The 19,026-nt window shown below is 47.0% G+C and overlaps 1 protein-coding gene across 1 annotated transcript in view; it reads left to right on the top strand.

Moving 5' to 3' along the window:
• Positions 1-11,396: 11,396 nt before the first annotated feature.
• Positions 11,397-19,026, top strand: part of LOC119441397 (cytochrome P450 3A24-like) — a 113,047-nt gene continuing 105,417 nt past the window's right edge. The window contains exon 1 of the mRNA XM_037706020.2: positions 11,397-11,634. Coding sequence (XP_037561948.1) covers positions 11,561-11,634 — 74 coding nt within the window. The 5' untranslated portion in view covers positions 11,397-11,560. The remainder of the gene's footprint in view (positions 11,635-19,026) is intronic.

A 19,026-nucleotide genomic window follows, 5' to 3' on the forward strand; every position in this document is an offset into this window, starting at 1 on the left:
TTCTGAGGTATTCAAATTGCCTAACAAAAACACATTTTACTTGAACAGGACATCGAGACGTGGCGGAGGTGTCTCGTTATTGATAGATGACTCTATGAAAACTGACTTGTTAACTGATTTCTGTTGTATAACCAATGACTACGAAATGCTTTGTGTTGAAAGCAAGTGTTTGCTTCTTGCCACGTGTTATCGTCCCCCTGACGGAGACTATTGCACGTTTTTCACTTTTCTTGAGAAATTTTTTATTTTTGCAAGTGAGAATAGGCAGAGAGTTATTATTGGTGGTGATTTTAACATTGACATGAAAGGTGCAACTCGCAAAACAATAGACTTTGAAAGACTACTTATATCCTATGGGTACGCGAATGTTATAAAGTCAGAAACAAGATTAACCTCCACATCAGCAACACTGCTCGACCTCTTCATCACCAACTATGACCCAACAAATGTCTCAAGTGCCGTTCTAAGCTGCTGCATAGGTGACCATATGCCAATATGTATGTCTGTTAAAGCTCCCGAAAGCACCAAGAAAATGATGAAAACGTGTATAACCTTGCAAAGCATTACGGAAAACTCTCTGGAAGCATTTCAGATCGAGATACGAGGGACCTGCTGGGATAAAGTTTTTCTAGAAAACACAGCAGAAAAGGCTTACGATATCTTCATTAGTACCTTTGTGGCAGTATACAGGAAACACTTTGTCACGAAAGAGCGAAAAATCGGTACAAAGATTCGAAAGCCTTGGGTAACCAAAGAGCTTTTAACGAAAATGAGAAAACGAGATAGGTTGTATGCGAAGTTTCTAAAAACTCGGGAACCTTTACATCTTAAATTGTTTAAGACCTTTAGAAATAAGTTAACAAAAGAATTAAGAACGGCGAGAGACGCGTATTATATTCGGGAGTTTGAATCTTGCACAGGACGAACTGATAAACTATGGAACAAGATTAACGCTCTTACGGGACGGAAGCGGAAGGGAGAGTCACCACAAGAAATTTCATTAAACGGACGCCTAGTGAACGACGAGGAACTTGCTGATGTATTTAACCAGTACTTCGTAGCCAAGAATTCTGACCCGAATTCTCGCCCCACTAATGATATTGCAACACCTAGAAACAAAAATTCCGTTTTTCTCGTACCAACTGACTCTGCTGAGGTGTGTTCCGTTTATTTGAACCTTAAAAATTCACGTAGCTGTGACGTAGACGACCTGCAGATACGGCCTATTAAATATGTCATTTATGAAATCGCCCCTATTTTGGTGTACATTTACAACTTGTGTATTTCTTGTAGTACTTTTCCTGACAAAATGAAAACTGCCAGAGTAACCCCCATTTTTAAAAAAGGTGACAAACAAAATGTAAAAAACTATCGCCCAATATCGATCCTTCCAATTTTCTCAAAGGGCATGGAGAAAATTATCCAAAATCGGTTGTCATCATTTTGTAGCAGATACCTACTTATAACTGAATCTCAGTATGGATTTCAGAAGCACAAATCCACAGAACTGGCACTGTTAGATCAGAAGGAGTACATATTAAGAAACTTCGAAAACAGGTTAATAACAATCGGTATATTTGTTGATTACACGCAAGCCTTTGACCACATCAATCATAATATTCTCCTCAGTAAGCTAGAATGGTATGGAGTAAGGGGCACGCCACTCGCATTATTATCCTCCTATATCAATAACAGGCATCAATTTGTCTCAATAAATGAATTCAAATCGCAACCCAAACAAATAATTTCAGGTGTACCACAAGGAAGTATTCTGGGGCCGTTACTTTTCAACATTTATGTCAATGATCTAATATCTATTTACAAACAAGCAAAATTTGTAATGTATGCCGATGACACAAGTATTTTTATATCGTCTCATAACTACACAGAATTACTGAGAATGGCAAATGAACTTCTTGATAGGCTTTCCACTTGGTCCAACAAGAATTGTCTACAGGTTAATTGCAATAAGACCAAAGCAGTAATTTTTCAAACTCCAGGTAAAGAAATCCCACAGCATCACAATTTAACGTTTGAGTCTACGAATATTGAGGTCGTGAACACAATTAAAATTCTTGGTGTAACCTTCTCCAACACGTTACAATGGGACGACCACATAGACTCAGTCCTCAAGAAGCTCAGTAGCACAGTTGGTATGCTAAGTCGCAATAGACACACTTTCCCCACTTCTGTTAAAATACTGCTATATAATGCTTTGTTTGCCTCGCATATCAATTACGGTCATTTAGTATGGGGTACCACCACACAAACAAATCTTAACAATATACTTGTTATGCAGAAAAGGGCGCTACGTATTATTGCCAATGTATCTTACACTGACCACACCGCACCACTCTTCGATAGGTACCACATAAGAAAAATTCATGACCTGTACACTTATAGACTCCTACGGGAGTATTACTTCAGTATAAAGAAACATAACGTTACCCTTGTGAAAATCGCCAACCTGCACCACAATGTACCTGCCTACACCCCCCGCCGCACTGAAATATGGAATGTTGCAAGACATAGGACAAAAAATAGCAAACAGATGCTTGAAAATAATTTACCGAGGTTATTAAATTCTTTCAAAGAAATAGACATTGATATTGGAAAAATGAACCCTCCAGAATTTAAGGCTTTTCTACGCTCCTATACTTAGGTATTCCAATATAAAATGTAACACATTCTTCCCTCAATAATTTTTCAATTAATCTTCGATATCACTTATCTCTTAAAACTTACTTTAAAACCTTACATTGCCTTGTTTACGAGTTTCTTTTGATCATATTGTGCCTTGTAACCACTGCTCTGCCAAGTGTATAGGATGCAGGGCCGGTCAAGCCTCAAGAAGGCTTTTTACCTGTCATCCTCAACATTGCATTTGCCTTGTAATGTTGGAATAAATATTTTGATTTGATTTGATCCCAGTGGAAGGGCTGACAGTTTTTTCATTTTCGTCTTGCTCCAAAAGATTTGGATAGACCTTGGTATTTCCTTGACGAGCTGGCCCAGTGCTTTTCACGTTACCCGTCGCGCGACTTCCTTCTTGCCGGCGATTTCAACGCGAAGCACCCGCTTTGCGGCTCTGCTTCCAGTGAGGTCCGTGGAGTTCAGCTGGTCTAGTTTGCTTGTGGAAATGATCTCTACGTTCTCAACAGCCCTGACTCTGATTCGACTTTCCACACCCCCTATGCGAGTTCGTGGATTGACGTGTCGTTGGCGTCCGTTCTATTAGACAGTTTTAGTTACACGCACGTAGAGGCTTTGCGTACGTAGAGCTTCTACGTGTAAGCAGTGCGCATGCGCAGAACGTAGCGGCCGCGCGCTGGTCTCACGGACGTACGTGAGATTCGATTTTTAGGGGCGAAGCTCCTTAGGGTGTGGGTCTGTCCCTCCTCTGTAGTATGTAGTAGTAGTAGTAGTCGTCGTCGTAGTAGTAGGTAGCCACGTCTACTTTTATGAGAAAAAAATTCCGAAAGTTGTGTCCGTAGCGCGGAATCGAACCAGGGACCCCTCGCTTCCGAACGCGCGGCGCTAACCACTACGCCACGAAACGTACCTGGACGCACGCACCACGATGACAATAAATACCCAACATTAACGAAAGACTGCGCGTTTCTAACGCGTTTGTGCTAGCGCGTTACGGCCCGTGTAAGAAGCTGGTGTAGGACGCTGTGGCCTCTCCGCCTTAACCCCGTATTCATAAACGCTCCTCGACTTGAACTTGACTTGCCACCGCCTTGGGCAGCGCGTTCTAAACGCGTTGAAGGCGGTGGCAAGTCAAGTTCGAGTCGAGGAGCGTTTATGAATACGGGGGTTATACTCTCTCAGCAGTCATGTGATGGCGTCGGCAAACGCGGTGCACGTTCCGGCATGTGTAAACGGCTGCGTAAGACGCTGTGGCCTCTCCCCCTTACTAGAGAGTACTGCGCGTTTCTAACGCGTTTGTGCTAGCGTGCCCTTAAGCGGGAGATGGTGCAATTATAATGAAGGGCGCTGTTATAAAATAGGAATGACGTCACATATGGCGCGTGTCATTGGTGGAAGTCAATCGTTCGATTTAGTGCGGCGAGACTGGGCGAATTACAAGGAAGATTCACGGTTTACCGATGATTCCCTCCGGAGCTTCGCCCACTCATCATCATTCACCCCGTGGATATGCGGTGTTTTTTACGTGCGTTTCTTGCGCACGTAGACAGCTTCGCGCGAGGTTTTCGCGAGATCACGAACAAGCGATAGCGTGCTGAGCGCGCGCAGATGGCTTGCATGGAAACACGGCGACAGGATGACTGGTCATCTATTTCAGTCCATATCAACGATGACAGCAGATAACGCTTGCACAACACACTTCCGGGCATTGCGGAGACGATGACCGGCACGCATCAATGCACATCACTGGCTTCGCTGAAATACTAATCTTGAATTGAATTGTTCATATTTCCCGATAGATGTAGCTACGTGGTGCGTCGCGTACGTGTAGCTAAAAGCGTTTCAGATGGCGTGCACGTAAGGTACGTAGACTGTTCACGTTTGCGTACGTGAAGTCTCCACGTACGTGTAACTAAAACTGTCTATTAACGGGGAATGGGTTTGTCTGGTCGGTATCTGACACCGACACGCTATCTGATCATAGGTATATAGAATTTTCGTTCTCGGGCATGACTGGCGTGCGGACGAAACGCTTGACGAACTTCGCGCGCTGCCAGATCCTTGGCTCGTTAAAACGCTCCGTGTGGTTTGACCACGTCGTTGGGTATCGGTTTTCCTCGAACTTGACTCTTGATCTAGTACTGGATCAGTTTTATAGTATTTACGCTGCTCTTCATAAGCACAACCTACGCGTGGTCAAGCCGCATGTTGCTCGACGTAATGCATGGTAAACGCCACAACTGGGCGCGGAGCGGTCAAAGCTGCGCGCTATGTGGCGGTGACTTCAACGGACGCGTGACCCTGGCCTACGCGATACGTCCAGGCTACATTATGCCCGCGCCTCAGCGTGTTACAAACGCAATATCAGACACGCTAAAGATACATTTGATAAGGCACTATGCCGGGAACTCACGACTAAAAATCTTTTCGGAGAGCCTTTTAAACTGGCGTTTGCCAAACTGACGCCGCCTATAGGCATCTGCCCCACTCATTAAGTCAGATGGCCATTTGACCTCCTCCGTTTTGAACTCTGCGGCGTTTCTCTTGCCGGTGCATGTCGCCTCAGATAATCCTACTGAGGACAGCGATTTTCACCGGCGTGTGACATGCGTGGTCGAGACTCCGTATCCTCGCACCACCAACGATTTGTCGTTCACGCCCACGGAGGTGGAGCACGCTGTTCTTTCGGGCAACCCTAGCGTGGCGCCGGGGCTGGACGGGCTTACCGTCACGTTCATCAGAAACCTGTTCCGACTTCATCCCCAATTTTTCTTTGCATTTTTAATGCAGCACTCACATTGGGTCACTTTCTTCTTGTTAGAAGGCTGGCAGAATCATTTGGCTGGCAGAATAATTTTCATTCCTAAACCCGGCCGTACCCCTGACCAACCTTCTGCCTACCGCCCCATTGTGATGAATTCGCTGTTTGGGAAGGTTCTGGAACGCCTACTAAATTCCCGGTTATATTACTTTCTCTACTCCCGAAAACTCATTCATCCCCGCCAATTCGGAGTCACCTATGCACGGAGTGGCCCTCTAGCCCTATATGCCCTGCGGCAACGCTTGTGCTCACTCAGATCTGCTAAGACCCCGGCCGTGTTAATTTTGTTAGACTTCAGCGGCGCGTTCGACAGCGTCTGGCATGACGCTGTCCTGTTCTTCCTACGTCGACTTCAATGCCCTGCCAACCTTTATTGTACGCTGTCATTTCTGTCGGGCCGAAGGTTGTGTACAGGTCTAGTGCAGGCGAGGTGTCGGCACGCCCTTCAATAGCCAGCCCGCAGGGCTTGCCTATCAGCCATCTGCTGTGGAATATCAGCATCCACTCCCTCCTGGACCTCGACTACCCCGCCGGCGTTCATGTTCAAGCTTACGCAGATGACACAACCATCTTAATCTCCGGAACTTCGCGTCTGCAACTGCAGGCTTTGGCAGAATCTGTCCTCACCTTGATCTGTATTGCCCCCCCCCCCCCCCCTTTCCCCGTAGTCGGCGGCGGGGGGGGGGGGGGGCTTAGCGAACAAGGTTAAAATTAGCTCTCAAAAATAGATTTTTTGCAACAATGGGCATATCGGAACATCAAAACGACGTCCGTCTATTCGATTGGACGGAGTCTTTCTCCATGATAAAAGTCATGTTAAACTGCTCGGTGTGGTCTTTGACGATCGGCTTAACTTCTTTACCCATGTTGATTATACATTAAAACTAAAGCCGAGCTATTGGTATCTCGATTACTAAATTTCTTCCGTTTACATTACTCCCTTCCTCCCGTTACTATTCGGCAGTAGTATATACAGACAGGTTCTGTTGCCAGCACTTGCATATGCGTCACCCGTGTGGTGGCCCCCTTTCCCGCCAGTTCACCTCGCCACTCGGGTGCATTCCGTACAACGATCGATCCTGATCGCGCTTACTGTTGCCTATCACACTACTCGCACGTCGGCACTTCACACCTTAGCGAATTGTCCTCCGCTTACGGTGGAGTTGGACCGTCTCGCCGCGGAATTTTCCGTCTTTACTCTGCATCAGGTGACGCATTACGGCCCCACGACCATCTATCCGAACCAGGTTTAATATTCCTACGATTCATGGACCGAGCACCCGCGGGAGAAGTACCGCATTCATTTCATGAGGTTAACTCCTCTTCAGGCGGCACAGTTTGCTTGCGCAAGTGCACATCACGTCTATACGGACGGCTCCTTTTCCAACAACACGGCCGGCGCAGCTTTCGTGGCTTTCGAACCGACTGGTCGCCTAAGTGTGGTTCGCAAGTTTTGCTTGTTGAACGCCTCTAGAGCGTCTACCGCTGAGGTGTGTGCCATGTCGGAGGCGCTCGCGTACGCGGCATCTGTGCGTGGCACGGCTCCAGTGCACGTATATACTGACTGCTTGTCACTCCTTACCTCACTCTCGAGTCTCTTTGACACAGATGAGCGCGTGCGTCAGATCAAGCGCACATTGTGTGCTTTGCACACTGGCGGTCGCCGGGTCTCTATGCATCACGTGGCGGGCAACGAGCGTGCAGACGCGGCTGCACCGTCTGCGCGTTCAACCGGAATGAATCGGCACTGTGCCGCTTCCTTCCGTACGATTCGCAACCGCTTCTACGCCATCGCCAAAAACCAATGGCGTACTTACTGGCGCCGGGAGGGGGTCGCTACGTCCCTCTATCGCTGGGTGAGTGGTGTGCACGCCGCCTCTTCCTGGTTCCCCCCGAACCGCCATCTCGCACGACTCATGACTGAACACGGGCATTACCCTCACCAACGCCTCCTATAAAGAGGCGTTGCCCTCATTATCTGTACCGATTCAATCTCAGTTCATCGAATCTGTGCGCATGTGGGGAGTAGTGTGACGGCGTGCTTCACTACCTCACAGTGTGCTCGCGCACCGCGGACATTGCCGCTCAGTTACGGGTGGAGTGTCACATTAATGACACCATCACGCCTGCAATTTTCCCGAGGTTGCTTCACAATAAGCAATCACAGGCTTTACTTCTACAGCTGGCTCACACCATCACTTCACTCGTGCCGGTTATCCCTAGTCTGTCCTCTCTTCCTGATGCATATTAACACCACCTCCTCTTTTACCTGGCCTTTTTCTTTCCTTCCCTATTCTCATCATTTCTGCTATCATATCTCTCATGTTACTTTCGCAAGCTCTGTTTCCTGCCATTTGCACTGTTTACGCTAACCAAGGTGGGGCACGACCCGTGTCACTTGGCATGAACTGCATGCACCATCCTCATTTCGTTTGCCTCTTACAACAATTTGTTCATTCTTCCTTGCCTCTTCTTCTTCACTTCCCATTATGCTCGACGGTACTTGCCACTTGCTTTTTGGCACTCCCTATGACACTCACTTCTATTACTAAACAGTGTTTTCTTTTCATAGCATTCGGCCACGCGCATGTACAGGTTGGGCCCGGTCTTCCAGCGTTCGAGTGGCGTACTCGTTCTTGATTCCCCGAGCCGGTCCGACCACCCAGACCAGCAAGCTGCTCAAGATGCTACTTTTGAAGATTTATTTCATTTGATATTACAAAATAAACATGCTGATCGCTACGGGCACTGCCGAGAGCTACCACATAATTCGAACTTCCTAAATCTTTCTTCCGGAGCTGATCAGCAGGTTTTTTCTTGCTACACGCGCAATACCTGAATTATTTAATTTCGTTGATTACGCTTCACCTCGCTGACTATGCCTCCGAATTTTCTTTCTCTTTGATTGTTTTTTTCTCAGAATTCTTTTTTGGGTTCTCATCCCTGATGGCCCATTTTATTTTATGATTGGTTTTAGTGCCTGTTATACCTTTAGGTGGTGCGGGCTCCCTCCACATTTCTTTTTGGTTTCATTTTTGCCCTGGGGGAAAAACTAAGCAGTGGGAGAGCGGGCACGCAAACGCAGTCTAGGGTGCCTCGATACCCTCCTCGCCCACTGCTCCCCTTCCACTGGGAAGTCGCGTTTGCTCTCCGCCGTGCGTTCGCTCCCCGTGAAAGCGCGCGTCCCTCGCCCTCGCGCGCTTTCACTCGCACATAGAGCACACGGCCACTGAGAGTTTTTTTTTCTATTGCCGGACGCGACCATCGAAGAGTGAGCCCTTAACAGCTCCGTTGTAAAAAGCCATTAAAGAAAGTGGTGAGCTACCTCAAGGAAAATGACCTCGCCATCTTACAGGTAGATGAAGAAGGTGGCTTCGTCGTTATGCCTGCCGCCACTTTTGACAGAAAGGCAATTGAAGCTGTAAAGAAGAATTTGAAGCAGGCTGACTTCCTTTAAAAACAAAAAACAAATAACGTCTTGCCGTCAGGCTACTAAAAAGCGTGCACCTGGATTCATTGAGGAAGGTTGTTGAGAGCAAAGTGACGAGCCAACTCGAGATCTTTTTCACTGGTAAGACCCATGAACCGGACTGCCCCCTGTGAGCCATCATTTCAAAGAAAGACACTTGGCAAAAGACAATTGGATACTTTATTCAATCGAACCTAAAAATGATAGTCGGCAAGGACCCCATTTTAGTCCGATCTTCGACGGAAGTCGTCAGACACCTGGAAGAAGGTCTTCCTATGGCTACCACAGGGTTCTCGATTGACATCGATGACCTGTTCTACTCAATCCCGCATGACGGTTTGTTCACCGCCATTAGGTAACAAATTCAAGATACTGGAGAAGTAGTCTTTCAGAATACGGCAGGGGTGAGCAAAGAGCATTTCCTTGAACTGTTAAGCTTTTATTTTAGTTCCACAGCCATTGAGTTTGATGGAAAGTACTATGTGCAGAAGGCTGGAATTCGTATTGGTTCTGCAGTTGCACCCGTTCTTTGCGATATCTATCTGTCGGTGTTTGATCGACGGAGTTCAGGAATTAATTTCCGGGCAGCATGTCGGGTGCATTTTCCGTTATGTCGATGATTACTTAGTCATACTCTACGTGTCCGAAAAATATAAGCTTAATGATGCCATAGATGGCGTATTAAAGATATTTGAATGGGCTTCGGGAGGGCTCACCTTCACCCACGAATTAGCCAGGGATAACGCCCTTCAGTTTATGGACCTCAGCCTCCATTTTGACGCTAAACACATCTGTTGGTATTACAACTCGAGGACACTGCCGCTTGGAAGTGCTCATTCAAAACTAGTTAAGAGAGCTAACATCACCCTAGCTTGTAAGTCGCCCTGAAAAAATTCCTGCGAGCACAAAATAGAACTCAGTTTCAATCAGCAAGTTAGGCGCTTCCTTTCGGCTGGTTACCCTCAGAGTTTAATCACAGGTGCCTGTGGAAGTCTCTTGCAAAAACTGAAATGTACAAAGCAACCGAAAGAGGATATTAAGAAAGATAAACTGCAGGTCATGCCCTACATTCATCGAGTTTCGCACAACAGCAAAAAAGTGGCAAGACGCTACGGGGTCAAGGTCGTACTTTCGGCTCCATGTAGGCTTAGTAGAGTTGCCCTATGGTGACAGGTAAGAAAAAGAGTAGGTCTCAGTACCCAACCATGCACGAAACGAACTACACCGAGTGTGCTTGTGGGGTAGTGTATTCGATTCCCTTGACATGTGACAGCATTTATGTTGGACAAACGGGCAGGGCACGGGAACACCAGTGCCATGTAAAAAATAACAATGCAGGAGGCACTTTGGCCCAACACTGTAACAGATGCAGAGGAAAAGATGAGGGCGGAAGAAAGAACCCTTGCAAACCAAATCTTAACACAACGTTCCTGTTCAAATCGAGGGACCAGACCGAAAGGGAGATTGTTGAAGCTTTTTACACAATAAAATCTGCCGACAAGTGTATCAGCACACCGTCTGTCTCGTTGTTACCAGAAGTCACTTTTCTGGAATGTGCCTTGTAAAAACTCTTTTTGTCGGTCAATTGTTTGCTAGTTTTTTTTGTTCGTTGGTTGGTTTTATGATAAAACTGTGGCCGAGACCAAAATTGCGGCCAAAGACGTTGAAACGTGCCAGCGTTAGTTTTTCACCAGGTTTCACTCGTTCCATAGCCACGTTTATAGATTCCGTCGCATTCACCTTTAGTTCTGGTGTTGTTTTGATTAAGCCATATCTTTAGCCTTCATGCCTTTTTTCTGTCATCATCGCCTCTACATTTGTTATTTGGTGTATTATTTGTTGAATGGTGTATTTTTTAATCAAACATTTTTATGGCCTCATCCTACGACTTTACTCTGGTTATTTGTTAAGTGAGATCTGCCATTTTGTTTCCTTCACATGATCGCGGTTTTCTCTCTCTCTCTTTTGATGCATATAGTAAGAACGGCTCACGGTTATTTTCTTAATCGCCTGTCGCAATCTTGTTTTACATTGTTACCCAGCAGATAATTTTTAAAAAATATTATGTTTATCGGCACATGTGAGAGTGACAATGCGTACACGTGTTCAGGATCCTGAATAAAGCATACATTGCTTGCTTTCCAGAAATGAACAGTTGGCAGTCTGTGGTCGTGGTGTCGTGTGAGTCTCTTTCGTGTGTCCTCGCTTTTTTTCGCGCAGTTTTAAAAACGTCTGAAAACATAACGATAAGGGTGGCGCGACAGGTGATAGGAGCGTAATAGAAGCCCAAGGAGACGAACGAACGTCCCCCGAGAAGGTTGGCGAAGCAGAAAGTAATGAATGCAATACGATTGAGCAAGACCACCGGCGAGTCACGCTGCGCGGGGCACTTGACTCCGAGCCAACTGGAGCTCACGTGCAAGTATAGAGAAAGGGAGTGGCGGCTGCAAAGAGAGTGAGTATCTGGGGATGTAGATTATTATTCGGTGAGCCAGCAAATGCCGATAGGAGGAAGGGACAGACCACTCCAACCGAGGAGACGAAAGTGACACTCCGTGGTAGATCACACCGCAGAAGATAAACCCACGCAGAAAGGACTCGCGGCAAGTCCCGTCGATATGTACTTCCCGAGCTTCCTTCTCTTCTACGACTGGCTGTTTCTAATCATCGCTTTTGGGGTTACGCTGTACCTGTAAGTAGGCAACAATCTCAACTCGCAGACGCTTCTGGCTTTGTATCAAAACATGCAACCGAACTTCTGTGATGGATGCTGGATATTTGAATCAGTTGGAAACACTTAAAGTGGCATGGCATGCTTCTTAAGCCAAACTGTAAAAAAATGTGAAAAAACAAAGGGAAAACGGATTACTTTTACTTTTACGACAGAAAATGTCGTTCAGCAGAAGAAACACAACTTATGTTAGTAAAAAAAAGAAAAGAAAAGAAATGTGTGTTTGTAGAGTAAAGTGAAACATTTGTCATCAATAGTGTGAGCGAAATGAGACTTGTTAACGTCTTTTACGATCCTCAATTAACACTTATGGGCAGTTTCACCAGCCACACAATTATACTCAGGTAGATCTCGTATGCGCGAGCCAATTGGTGTTATATAGTTTCTGAATACGATATAGCTGCAATAAGGGTGAGTTAATGCCGCTCAGAGCATGGCTATGTAAACGATTATAGTGGATGCTTGGATGTGTAGCGTAGTGCCAAGTGTGTTGGTGCCAGATGTCTTGTCAGGTGGTCACATCTCGTATGTTGTGCGTAGCATGCTTATCTGTATAACCTGTTACAACCACATCCCGACATTTGACTCTCTCGTAGTTCAAGAAATCTGCATTCATGCAGCGAGTAAAAGTTACTCCCTTAATGCAATAAGCTATCTAGTATTTATTTTCTGTAATATTTTCTTTAAACAATAAATTATTTTGGTGAAATCACAGAAAGACATGCAATGTAACAGTGAACAGAAGATAACAGAAAATATATGTTACATAAATTGCCACACTTTTTCTCCTTTTCTGACAAAAATATTTTTAATGGTGCACATTCCCACCTCTCTGCTGTTAAAGAAGCGTAGATATGCAAAAGTTTATGAACCATTCGCCGTTAAATTTGTTTCACTTGCATCTGTCAATATGTTCAGTTACATGTCTACTGATTCATTCTTTCTCGCCATTCACTTATTTTCTTTATGCCCCTGGCTTTAAACCTCAGTGGAAGAGTGAGTAAATTACAGTCATTGGTACTTTTAAAAAACAGCGCTGAATGCCTTGGTGTGCCTTGCCTTTGTTACACAGAGGCAGACCTGCGGCCAGTCGTTTTTTCATCCACTTTCCTATCTATTTATTTAGCATTGCTTTAGTTCAGTTAAGAAATCAATAATTTCCCCTATGCTGTCCTTTGTGTGATTGATTCTTGGCTTCTTCTGATATGAGTAATAAAAATCGGCCCCCTCGGTTTCTTTTCTTTTCGTTCGCATATACATATACAGGATGTCCCAGCTATTACGCAGCACTATTCAAAAAAAGAAGAACGGCGTTACGCGTAACAAACCTAGTACGCATTGTTTCCAGTGCTGTGGAGTAGCCGCCAGTAATCTTTTAGTTACTGAGATTTATTTAGCTAATTGTAAATAATTATCTAACTCGAGAAGTACTTTTCTAATTGTCAATGTGTCAATGAGATAATTGTAGAGCAGCATGAAAAAAAAATCATCGCATATCTACGAAGTGAATGATGATGAGTGGGCGAAGCACCGGGGAATCATTCGGGTAACCGTGAATCCCCCGTACATTGACGACTCGAACATGCAAATGAGTGACAACGCATGTGTACAGTGTATACAATGTTGGTCGTATATTGGATTGAGTTGCAGAGTTCGTTTTCCCTTCATTAAGACAGCCTTGTGATCAGCGAAATGCAAAGCCAAGGGTTCTTGGATGGGTTGTAATCTGAAGTCCATGTAATGCCACTTTATCGTAGACCCAAAGAGTCCTCCGACTTCCCGGCACCTCTTGTACACTTCATTGGCTCTGACGGGCCGCAGTTGACGCAAATCGGAATTGGAGTTGTAGCCTCAGCTCCGGGTCCGCTTGCCGGCGTTGCCGTTTAGCTGCAGCTTCCCGCGCCCTAGACTCCGGGTCCGCTTGTTTTCTGCGTTGCCGTGCTGCAGCAGCTCTGCGAGCCCTCGACTCCGCTTGCAGTTGAGCCGCCACTCTCGCCTTTTCATCCATAACGGGCACGCCGTTATCAGAAGCGACCGTTATCATACATGGCTGAAGAGAGAAAGAGAGCGTGCGTCGGGAACGAACGCCCTTGTGCACCGCAGCGCCCCTAGCGGACTCCATGCAAACGAGAGCTACGGACGACGGACGACGACTAGGGACAAGGCTCGGCCCTAAGGTGCTTCGCCCCTAAAACTCCCGATACAGCTTTCTGTTGCTCAGTACGTGCTACATAAGTGTTTTTCCAAGCGTGAAACAAGCCCGCGAATACACGCAAAGCCCCTCGAGCGACCAGTCGCGCGGCAATTCTGCGTGTATTCGCGGGCTAATTTCACACTCGGGAGAACAACACATTTATGTAGCACGTATTGAGCAACAGAAAGCTGTATCGGGAGTTTTTCATATTGCTCTACAATTTTCTCATTGACACTTTGATAATTAGGACAGTACTTCTCGAGTTAGAGAATTAATTGCAATTAGCTAATTAAATCTCAGTAACGAAAATATTACTGGCGGCTGCTCCACACTGTACTGGAAACAATACGCACTAGGTTTGCTTCGCGTAACGCCTTTCCACTTTTTTTAAATCGTGCTGCGTGATAGCTGGGATACCCTTTATATCGAAAGTCGAAAAAGTGCTGGCGCACGTACAAAAAAAAAAATTCTACAGAGACACTTAAGACTGCTTAAGTGTGAGAATACGAAAGCATTATAGGCATTGTAGTCGCTTTGGTGAAACCCGCATTCCTTGTCCGCGCAAGATCTCGCCTGCGTTCTAACTGCGCCTAAGATCAAACGAAAATACGCCAAGCGTCTCAACATGCTCGCTTGCCCGCGAGAAGTTAGCAACTCGAAGGACGGTTCAGCGGCCTTCAATTGAACATTAATGCTTTTAAGTCTGGAGCACTTCAGGGGCCCAGGCTGTAGGCGTCTATTGTGTCATACGTCATGTCGTCACGCTCAGAAAGTATCTGATTACGCACAGAGTATGTATCTGATTTCTTTTTTAGAAGCGCTGCCGCTTTTGCTACGAGGCCCGAGGCGAAGGCCCTGACCGCCACGTGGTAGTCAGAATGCTTTCAGTTTTGGACGCGAGATGAGCACTGGTCTTGGCATTCAGTCCCTGGAGTCAAGCAGCAGCCCGAGGATTCTGATCTAGTCGACCTTGGGAATCTTCTGACCATTCCTCATATAAAAAGTTGCAGTGGCTTAGCTCGGCTATGCCAGGGTATATGTAGCGTTAGCAAAGGTTCAGCTGATTATTCTTAGCTTTCCTGGTTGTCTAGATTGTCAAGGATTAGCTTGATTGTCATGCTTACTGCTGCTTCAATGACACACACGCGGTATACGTATTATGTGGCACATGTATTCATTCCTCCTACGCTCAACCGCTAATTGCCAGGCAACTACTTCGGGATCCGATGAGTCAAGCTTCTCCGTTCTTCTGCGCTGTTGAGCAGCATTTGCGCTCAAACGCCAGTCAGAAGCGCAGCGGCTCCAGCGCAGTGTCAGACGGCGACTGCACAGCGAGCGCGCGCCGGCGCCAGTGCGTCTACCACGGCTACGATGTCATTCCTCTGGAATGCGCAGACCGGCGGCGGTGAGTCGCGCGCGGCGGCGGCGGAGTGCGCGAGAGGTGCCGGCTCCGGTGGCTCCGGTGCGCAAGCCGTGTGACATCACTGATCCTTGCGCATGCGCAGCACGGCTCTTGATGTGCCGCGCGAAATGGGCTTGGCTAGGCCAGTGTAGCTAACGCTACAAAAAAAAAAAACACCGCATATCCACGGGGTGAATGATGATGAGTGGGCGAAACTCCGGAGGGAATCATCGGTAAACCGTGAATCATCCGTGTAATTCGCCCAGTCTCGCCGCACTAAATCGAACGATTGACTTCCACCAATGACACGCGCCATATGTGACGTCATTCCTATTTCATAACAGCGCCCTTCATTATAATTGCACCATCTCCCGCTTAAGGGGACGCTAGCACAAACGCGTTAGAAACGTGCAGTACTCTAAGGGGGAGAGGCCACAGCGTCTTACGCAGCCGTTTACACATGCCGGAATGTGCACCGCGTTTGCCGACGCCATCAGCGTTTATGATTATGGGGGTAAGGCGGAGAGGCCACAGCGTCTTACACCAGCTTCTTATACGGGCCGTAACGCGCTAGCACAAACGCGTTAGAAACGCGCAGTCTTTCGTTAATGTTGGGTATTTATTGCCATCGTGGTGCGTGTGTCCATGTGCGCTTCGTGGCGTAGTGGTTAGCGCCGCGCGTTCGTAAGCGAGGGGTCCTTGGTTCGATTCCGCTACGGACACAAGTTTCGGAATTTTTTTTTCTCATAAAAGTAGACATGGCTACCTACTACGACGACTACTACTACTACTACTACTACATACTACAGAGGAGGGACAGACCCACACCCTAAGGAGCTTCGCCCCTAAAACATTAATGGGAATCTGGTCTAGAGTTGTGAACCCTCGGACCTCCTGTCTCGATGGCCTGCATAGTAAAAGTTCGGATTTATTCGGGGAGAGCTTAAGTCCCGTTCCGTCAAAGAAGGACTGAGTAACGTCTAGGGCTTCCTGGAGCGCCTGCTCGACGGCCGCCTCCGAACCTCCCAGGCATCAAATTGTAATATCATCAGCGTAGAGCGCATGTTCCGCATTCGGTACAGCTGGCAATTTCTTGGAAGTCTGTGCATCGAAATGGTAAATAGAAGGAGGGAAATTACCGCACCCTGAGGAGTCCTCTACGTCCGTGCTCAAATGGTTCTGATTTAGATTGTCCTACCCTGATAGCCGCCGTCCTGCACCTGAGGAAGGATTCCATAAAGGTAAAGAATCTACCCCCTAGGTTTAGCGCAGAGACTTCCTTGAGAATGAAGCCGTGAGCCACTGCATGAAACGCCTTAGAGAAATCTAAGGCCAAGTCCCTGCTCCAAGTCCCTGCTTTTATTGTCAATAACCTGAGTACTAAGCAGAAGCATTACATCCTCAGCGGAGAGTGAAGGCCTAAATTTAACCATGTTGTACGGGAACAACTATTCATGCTCTATGTGCCTGGAGTTTCTGTTATGTAAAGCGTGTTCTGCCACTTTGCTCAAGCACGAGGTGAGTGAAATTGGGCGGAGGTTATCCAGGATAGGTGATTTTCCGGGTTTGTGGATGGGAATTACCGTCGCCTGCTTTTAACAATTCCGGGACTATGCCCCTTTCCCAAAACTCTATTTACTTCCCTGACAATAACACTTATAGGCTTATAATCCAGATTCCTCAAGAGCCTGTTCGTTATGCCGCCCGGACCGGGAGTTGATCTGCCATTCAAGCTGTATAGGACCTTCCTTACCTCCACCTCTGAGAAAGGGGCATCGAGATTCGGAGTGATCGCGCCTTCGTGCCGTGGGGAGCTACTGTGTTCGCTTGGACCCACCGGAAGGTATTAAAAGGCTACTTCTTGGAGAAGGGACACTTCGGTATCACCGTCCTCCTTATGCTTATGAATTATTCTATCAATCGCTGGTTGCCTTTGGCTTGACCGTCATCTAGCAAGTGTTTTAGGAGAGTCCACTTGCTCCCGGTGCGCATCCTCCCATCCGTTGCCGAACAATCTTCACTCCATTGCTGTCTGTTAAGCTCTGCACAGTGTTTTTCTATGCTCCGGTCAAGTTCAGCGACCTTCTTCTTGAGCCTGTGGTTTAGCCTCTGCCTTTTCCATCTTTTTAACAAGGACTGTTTGGCCTTTAGGAGGTGCACCAGGCGTGCATCCATACCGGGAACCTTTAGCTCCGCGGGGATTTCTTTGTAGGCTTTCTCTACATCCTTTCGAATTTGCGCAAACAGTTCACTCAACGTATCATACTGTAGTTCGTCAGTGTCTCGTATCTTCCTGAATAGATCCCAGTCCACGTATTTCTAAATCCTAGACTGGGCAGTCTTCATTTTGACCGAGAGAGCTACAATGTAGAGGTCGCTTCCGAAATTTTCCTGCAGATTAGCCCAAGTTGCCTCCGAATTTTTGACGAAGCTGAGGTCTGGCATCGTGTCCCTCGGGACCGAATGGCCTATCCTCGTGGGAAATAGCGGATCCGGCACTAGCGCGAGTGCGTAATCGCCAGCCGCCTTAACTAGGTTATCCCCCTTTACCGTTTGCCTATTATATCCCCAGGCCGTGTTTTGGGAATTCAAATCTCCAACAAACAGCAGGGGTATATTACCGGCGATAATGGCTGCCCTGCTTATGAGTGCGTGAAAGCACTGTCTCCGATACGATGGAGGACTTTAAATATTGAGGTTGAATAAGTTCCGTCCGAGTTTCACACTGGGGATAATCTTGACCAACTGCGCCTCTATACTGGTTCTATTGTCTGCATAATTACTAATTATAATTTCATGTTCCTGAAAGGAGATGCCCTTTCTAATCATTGCGACGATCCCCCTGCCATGCTCACCTTTTACTGCAACCACGCGATATGCAGAGAAAGTTGCCACTTCGCAAAGGGTTTCCTGCAAGAGCAGGACGCGCGGCCTAATCATTTGTGCTTTGAGAAACGGCTGCATGCAGCGCAGCCTTACGCCTACGAAAGCTGGCGCAATTCCACTGCAACATGATTGTCTTTTCTGCTTCGCTCGCCACTTTGATTCTACTTAGTTAGCATCCCCTTTATCGCGGCGACATGCATGACTCCCTGCTGACTCCTGGTCCTGCTGTGTCTTCTGGACCTTACTGATCGTAACTTTCGGCTTGTGGAGGTCTATCACTTTGGATTCCAGCACCCCCATCCAACGAGTTAGAGAGGTAATGGTCCCGGCCAAGTGTTCCGTAGCCTCGGACTGAATTATTAAGGCCTCCCTGATTTGGTTGAGGGAGTCTTCTATCGCCGTATTATCATCAGATGCGAGCTTAGGTGTAGGCCCGGATGACTCTTCCACCTGATCGGCCTCATTTTCAATCATCGGAGGCGGGGAGAGAGCATTGCGCTTAGCATACCCACCCGAGGAATGATCGACGTGCCACCGTGACCACTCTGAGAGTTCAGAAAGAGCTCAAACTCTGCCTTATGGTTTCGCAGTGCCTCCTTAAGCTCCGCGTTCTCCTGCTTTAACGCTGTGATTTCTTGTCCTTCCTTCCAATGCTCTTGCAGATTGCCCTGTGTTACCTTTTTTTTTGCAGTCGTAATGTGCGATTTGACCTTGTCCGCAAAAGCAGGAGCCTGCTGGACTCGGAAGAGAAGGGACGACAGAAGAGAAGTGAAAATCTAAGCTGGAATGTTATGAGCGGCAACGGAGCCAGCTGTAGAAGAAGACGACGACGACGAACGCGGGAGCACGAGCGCGTTGCGCCGAAAGGCGC

The sequence above is a fragment of the Dermacentor silvarum genome, chromosome 2, assembly GCF_013339745.2.
Source record: "Dermacentor silvarum isolate Dsil-2018 chromosome 2, BIME_Dsil_1.4, whole genome shotgun sequence".
In the NCBI taxonomy this organism is placed as follows: domain Eukaryota; kingdom Metazoa; phylum Arthropoda; class Arachnida; order Ixodida; family Ixodidae; genus Dermacentor; species Dermacentor silvarum.